The following is a 7,066-nucleotide window of genomic DNA, read 5'->3' on the forward strand; positions in this document are numbered from 1 at the left end:
TTCAAGAAACTCTAGTATCCTTTCGGCAAGATACCAATGCGGTTCTGTGAGTAAAGTTTAACCCCATACTGATGATAGTGTGTATGAATAAACACACTAAATGTGCTCTTATATGGTACAATATTTTTGAGCATAATGAAAGTAGAGTTCTATCTTACCGGTATGCTGCAATTCGTTGATTAGAGGAGTTTACAAAAGATATTGCAGTACGAAAATCATCTAGGTATTACGACAACCTCTTCAAACTGGATTTTACTATAAAATTGATAATATGACAAGCACATCATTGATGTAACAAGAAAGATTCAACATATATACTAAACAACAGAGTAAGAATATCCACGACTCTAGAGTTTGCACCGGCATTATCTAAAGTGATAGAAAATATTTTATTTGTCAGATCAAAGTCTTCTACTACTTGAGATATTTTTTCAGCAATATTTTCACGGGTATGCGCGTTGTCAATCAACCTGAAACCTATTATTCTCTTTTCTAATTCCTAATCATTATTGACAAAATGAGCAACAACACTAAGATAATCCTCTCTACCCCTACCTGCCCATAGTTCGAGGTCAAAGCAACTGAAAATGTACATGTTTGCAACGTTTCTTTAAGCTTGCTACAATACGCATTGTAGTATTTTACCATATCCCTACTAGTTGTCTATCTAGAAACATGCGTGAACCTAGGATTATGAGTTTGCTTAATGTAATCTTCAAATATAGGAGACTCATCGATGTTGAGTGGTAGATCCTCTCTTACAATGAAGCGGTATAACTCTTTTCGAGCATTGACAGAGTCATACCTCTAATGACGAACAGAGCCGTCAGGATTGTACTGTAGTACCGTCTGCTTTATGGCTGCTCCATTCTTTCGCTTGCAAGTTGTGGCGTGCCTCTTCAAATGTCCTGTTCCACCTGAGGCCTTTGTAGATAATTCATGTTTGCAAATATAACACCTAGCATACCTGACACTTACCCCATCTTCCTCTCTGTAGAACCTTTCAAAGTCTTGCCAAACTTCGAAAGTATCGGCTCTTGATCTTTTAGAACCTATGCTTGCTGATACGTGTGCACTTGTAGAGCCTGACAATGGAGGTGCTGCTGCATCACCTGCATGTGAACCAACCGGAGGTTCACTGTCGGATTCATCATCACTTGCAGCACTTGTATCAAAGGCGCCGTAATTTCCTGTTAGTCCTTGGAGAAAAAAAATCATGATCGATGAATGTATTATGATCATGATCACCGACATTCGTGATCAATGTCGAATGACACTAAAAAAATAAAAATATTCAGAGTTAGAAATAATCAATTAATAAAACTAATAATAAAACACGAATGAACAATGATGAAAAAAATCACCAAGATTTCTTTAATGTCAAGACAACAGAATGACGATTTTGAAATTGCTCGGATTTTTGGCAACAATTCAAACTAATTTTACCAAATTATTGCTAATTCTCGAGAACTTTGAGACAATAATGAGAGGAGGAAACATGAGAGCAAATAGTGTTACTGGTGTGCAATAGAAGAGCAGAGTGATCCTCTATTTATAGGTGAATAATAGTGGTTTTTACAATTTTTTTCGAATTTTTTAACTCAAACGATCGCAAACAACTATAAAATAAAATATACCGAGTTAACGGGTTAAACCCGCGTGCCATCCATGCCCCCACGTGCTTCCGCGTATTGGGCCCGCGCACAACGACTACAACCAGCCTAAGTATGCCCGCTAGGTCGTGCCACCGCGTGCCGCTTGGGCCACCGTATGCTGTGCCGAACTGATTGTGCCTCCTGAGCCGCTGTATGCTCGAACCGGTTCGGATAATGCTTGTGCTTGCTCGGACTAGACCGTACCGAAAATACATGCCATAAGCTCAGCCTAAACACGACTCGAGATCTCATACCGTGCCGAGCTCGCCCATCTATTCTGAGTCGGATTATGCTTGAGCCATGTCTATAATAACATGGTTCGGACCAGTTCCGTAGACACTAGCCACTTGGACACGGGCCATTTGGATATTGCTTGGCCTGGGCTTATCACCCTCAATCCCCCACCCCACCCCAAGAGGAGGAAGGACTCAGAGGAGACCTAAGGGAGGGAGGGAGGGAGGGACAGGGACAGGAGACCTCCCAGGGCCTGCTTGCCTCTGGCACCTTCCGTGAGAGAAGTCTCCAGAGAAGAGAAGAGAAGAGAAGAGAAGAGAAGAGAGCGGGTGTGGCCTGCGGCGTGGGGAAGGAAGCAAGGAGAGGAGGGGGTGGTGGAGTGAGCAGAGGAGAAGTATAGATCTAGTCCGAATCTTCCGATGAGCGCGTCTCGGTTCATCAAGTGCGTCACCGTGGGGGACGGCGCCGTCGGCAAGACCTGCATGCTCATCTCCTACACCTCCAACACTTTCCCCACGGTGAGTTGGACCCGTTTCACTCTCGTTCGCTTCCCTTGCTTCCTTCAGAGCGAGGAGGAAATCGAGATCGGCTTTGCTCTCTGCCCAGGATCTTGGGTGGTCGTCTTCAATCTTGGCCCAGGGGATAAACAATACTTCATCTTCTTTCGTACATGGGAGATTTCTACCTAATCTATATAGAGGTTAATGCTCCCGACAACTAGACAAAAAGCTACTCCAGTTGATTTTCAGGTGTGATGTCTCCATTTTTGTTTCATGCAATTGTAAGCAGGGACAGGTTCCAGCAGAAAATCCTACCATACTCATAGCTCAGTCTGATTTTTCTCTTTTTTGAGAGCCACATAGCTTGATTATCGTACCTGGCCAAAATGCTTTTTAAATTTCTACAGACAAACGAGGGTTTGAGTTGCCCTCTAGTTATATTCCCTTATTGTTGTTGGGCTTATGTTACATATACTTACGCGGGGCATCTCTATGTCGCAGGATTACGTTCCAACTGTGTTCGACAACTTCAGTGCAAACGTTGTGGTCGACGGGAGCACTGTCAACTTGGGTCTGTGGGATACAGCAGGTTTGCTCCACCCCTCCTCCCCTCTTCCCTTTAGTGGGCGCAGGCATTAACATCCTTTTCTTCCTGCTCCAAAATAACCAATATTCCATGGATTTTACAGGACAAGAGGACTACAATAGACTGCGCCCATTGAGCTATCGTGGTGCTGATGTTTTCCTCCTGGCCTTTTCGCTTATCAGCAAAGCAAGCTATGAGAATGTATCAAAGAAGGCAATAATCTTGCTTTGCTCTCTTTTTCTTGCTCCCTCATTTGATAAATAATTAGGTAATTATTGTGGCTTGTCTACTTGCCTTTCTTGCATATGACCTGTGCATGTTTTTCCCCCAGTGGATTCCTGAATTAAGGCACTATGCTCCTGGTGTGCCCATAATTCTTGTTGGGACAAAGCTTGGTACGCTCCTCGCCTCCTAGTGCATCGCATTTGTGTAAAATATTATGTCTCTCCAGAATTGGCCTTTCATCCCCATTCATCAGCAATTGCTTTGCGTTATCTGAATCGTGATTTACACATACACATGAAATTATGTGCCACACGAAATGAATTATGATTCCCATGTACCCATAAATTGTGGTTCATGGTTCACCACTGCCTTATGATTTAAGCAACCTCAAATCATGGTTCAGTACGGGTTTTTGTTGTTGTAAATTCAAGCCTAGTGCTATTCATGTCAAGCCATTTCATGCATATACACTTATCACTTATATTCCAGAAATCATCTTTAAAATGCAGCTTTGCATGTGGAAATATATGCAATCATCGGAGAAGGGGAAACAAGCCATTTGAATTTGGTGGAAGCATCATTGCTGCTTAGTAGTGTATTTGATTGGATCTATGACATTGAGACATATAGTTTTGTCCTGTAGCAAGGATCAACTGATTGCCAAGGCTGACAGCTTGTTAAACATTAGATAAAATACCGACGTTGTGTTAGTTATTGTCTTCTAGGATTGCACGACAAACTTTATTAAACTAGTTCATTGCCATGTGGAATCCACGTTACCACAACTTAATTTTTAGGAAACATGATGCTAAGCAAAGGTATCAAAAGATAGTTGCTAACACATACAATGTTTTAACAATGTAATACTGCTTAAACAGGTCTGACTAGCATGTGAATGTATATATATTCTGAAGCAAATTTGTGACTGAATTGTAACTACATACAGCAGTGACTGCTCAAGATCATTTATTTATTATGAGAAAATTGCACTGCAGGTCCCAGCACTTGTAAGGTTGTAGCACTTCCCTCCCTCAACTTGCATTTTACTCTGTCAGCCTCCTAGACTTCCGTCCATTTGTACCATTGCTCCTTCCCACTGTTACCTAACAGATTTGCTGAGGTGAACAAAGACGTGGTGCGCAGTGAAGCCATAATTGCAATGCATGGTCTGTAGCATAAAAAATCTCACATGTCAACACATCCCCTCACATTCTTCTTCCCTACCTTTGCCATCTCGTCATGGACAGAGAACAAAGGGAGGCCATGGTTGGTTATTGGAGTTGGCTGCTTCCCTTGATGATAGTCAGCGAGGGGAGGGTGACGAAATGGAGAGAGAATGGAAAGCTGTAACCAGCGAGGGAATGCCAGAGGAAGGGGGTGATGATGACTAGCGGCGCTGACTGCAGGTGCTTTGGCCTAGCCTGTGATTTTACTGGATCTACTCCAATGGTCGATCGAGTGTGGTGGCCCCGCTCGCCGGGGTAAAAGAAGAAGATGGCGGCGCAGTGGCCTTCCTGCGACAGTTTCATCAAATGTCTTTAAATAAAGAAATACTTGCTGATGAGGGAGAAGCGAGGTGGAGCAAAAGCAAATCCAGCACCAGTACCCGAAACTGATGGAGGGCAAAGAAATGCTCCCTGGACATAGAGGTGTTACTAGATGGAAGGAACTGGCCTCAGATGGGGCGGATGGGGAGATCCGGTGTTGGTGAGTCTAGCCGGGTTTGAAGATCTGAAGATGGCTACCCCATGCTAGATGTCCATGCAGTTGCTCCATGAGCTCACCCCCCCCCCCCCCTGTAACGAGCTGTAGATCCTCGCTGACCTCCATGACTTGCAGATGTAGGTGTTAGTGGTTGCTGTCATTATCAAGTGGCATCAGCCATGGTAGGATGGTAAAAAGAAAAGTGGAGCAAAAGTAAAAAGAGGGGACACTAGCTTGTGCTGACATGTCACCACACTGTGCTACCCTCAATGATTGTACGCCATGTCAGTGTCCATGTCAGCGAATCTGTTAGTTAAATGCGAAAGGGTACATGATCTGATTGAGTAAAATGCAAATTGAGTGGAGAGTGATACAACCTTACAAGTTCAGGGGTGCGTACGCAGCCCGGGTGTGTGTGTGTACTTTTCTGCTCTATATTGTGCTACATAATTTGGTGGTGCTTAACTATTGAATTACTGTTAATAGACCTGCGGGATGATAAGCAGTTTTTCATTGACCACCCTGGTGCTGTTCCTATTTCCACTGCCCAGGTATGCTAGGCTTCATCTGCTTCTATCTTGTTGCCTCCCAGCACAATAGCATAACGTTTTAACATTATTTTGGTGATCTATGCAGGGTGAAGAGCTGAGGAAGCTAATTGGTGCAGCTGCCTACATCGAATGCAGTTCAAAAACCCAACAAGTACTGCAATAATCTCCCCCTCCTCGCAGTACATGCATCTTTGAGCTCACTTGCTGTCCATGGTTACTGACTGCTGCTGCTTTGCATCTCCAGAATATCAAAGCAGTGTTTGATGCGGCGATTAAGGTGGTTCTGCAGCCTCCAAAGCAAAAGAAGAAAAAGAGAAAGGCTCAGAAAGGATGCACCATTTTGTAACTAAATGGTAGCCTGAGCAAGCCATCCCCTCTTTTGCAGTCTCTGGCTACAAAGGACAAGCATCGCCTCCTTGTATAATTTCGCCTGATGTCACCAGCACAGGATATCATATAGCCGTGTCTTGTGGTGCCTTTCTGGTGTCGTACTTCTAGTTAAGTCGCCGAGAGGGGTAATTCACTGTATCTGTTGTATGGACAAAACGGATTGGTTAATTTGCAATATAGCAGGTTGCTAAATTTAGGCGCTAGCTGCGTGCTGAATTATGCGTGCGTCGGTGTAGATGGTAAGCGAAGTAGTTGGTGTGGTCTGGGTTGAAATACCTGCTCTGCTTGCTTGTTTGGTTAACCTGTTGGCCTGCTTGTTTAATTCGCATGGAATTGATCCCTATATCTGTAGAGAAGAGTCTATCTGTGGTGGCATTTTCCAATATTTTTCATTCAAGTCAAGGATGAGTTTTTGTCTATCAATTTTGTTGTCGATGGAGATAATTCGGCGATTGAAAAGACGTCAGGAAATCAATCCTCCGTTTGTTGTTGCTTCACTTGACATGCCAATTTATAATGCATCATCTGATCAGATAATCCAGCAGCAAACTATCAAGACTAGGAAGACATGGATGACTCTTCATCAGTCTACAAGAGAAGGAAATGGAAATGGAAGAGGAGGACAGCCATTGCCGCCACGTTGATGAGCCGGCTGGGGCTGGGCTGCGGTGGCGGCACGAGGCTGCAGCAGCCGTGGGTCTGCTTAATGCCCTTGCCGGCGGCCTCGAGCAAGAGGGTGGAGTTGGCGTTGCCGCTGCTGAAGAGGAGGCACCAGAAGAAGGGCCCACGCTTGTGCGCCCGATCGCATGCGGTGCCCACCTGGGTGCGCTCCTTGCCGCGGATCACTGTAAGGGCCACCGCCTCGGCCTTGCCCTTGCTGCTGCTGATATTGCCGGTGGCCGAGGCCGATGAACATACAAGGATGGCGTTAAAAGTGAAAAATCTGTGTCGGTGTATAGAATAAAGGGTTTTTTGTCAGAGGAGTCCGCACAAGCGAGTGACGGCTGGCGGTAGATATTTTTTTAAAGACCATGATCCTATCATGCGACGAGACAACGCTCTCGCGACCAGCCCCATGGTCGCGGAGGTAAGCCTGCGACCAACCTCACTGGTCACAGGGTAGATATTTCATCTTAACCTATCAAGTCACATTAAATGCTATCTACTCAAGTGTTTTTCTTCCTCAGACACTCCCTCTAGCGAACGAAGTCTTGGCCGACG

The 7,066-nt window shown here is 44.7% G+C and overlaps 1 protein-coding gene across 3 annotated transcripts; it reads left to right on the plus strand.

Annotated features, from left to right (window-relative positions):
- The first annotated feature begins 1,985 nt into the window (after nt 1-1,985).
- LOC133920188 (rac-like GTP-binding protein 5) lies at nt 1,986-6,228 on the plus strand. 3 transcript variants are annotated; one of them, XM_062364899.1, is made up of 7 exons: nt 1,988-2,407; nt 2,891-2,978; nt 3,079-3,188; nt 3,307-3,370; nt 5,391-5,455; nt 5,541-5,606; nt 5,700-6,228. In XM_062364899.1, exons 1-7 carry the CDS (start codon nt 2,309-2,311, stop codon nt 5,799-5,801), a joined length of 594 nt encoding a protein of 197 aa, XP_062220883.1. In that variant the 5' UTR covers nt 1,988-2,308; the 3' UTR covers nt 5,802-6,228. The 3 variants fall into 3 exon arrangements, 2 of the variants coding, with proteins under 2 accessions (XP_062220884.1, XP_062220883.1); XR_009910012.1 differs by lacking the exons at nt 5,391-5,455; nt 5,541-5,606; nt 5,700-6,228 and adding exons at nt 4,196-4,391; nt 4,448-5,384 and having other exon boundaries at nt 1,986-2,407; XM_062364900.1 differs by lacking the exons at nt 5,391-5,455; nt 5,541-5,606; nt 5,700-6,228 and adding an exon at nt 4,196-5,384 and having other exon boundaries at nt 1,986-2,407.
- Nucleotides 6,229-7,066: the final 838 nt, after the last annotated feature.

Source organism: Phragmites australis, chromosome 5 (genome assembly GCF_958298935.1).
Source record: "Phragmites australis chromosome 5, lpPhrAust1.1, whole genome shotgun sequence".
Classification (NCBI taxonomy): Eukaryota; Viridiplantae; Streptophyta; class Magnoliopsida; order Poales; family Poaceae; genus Phragmites; species Phragmites australis.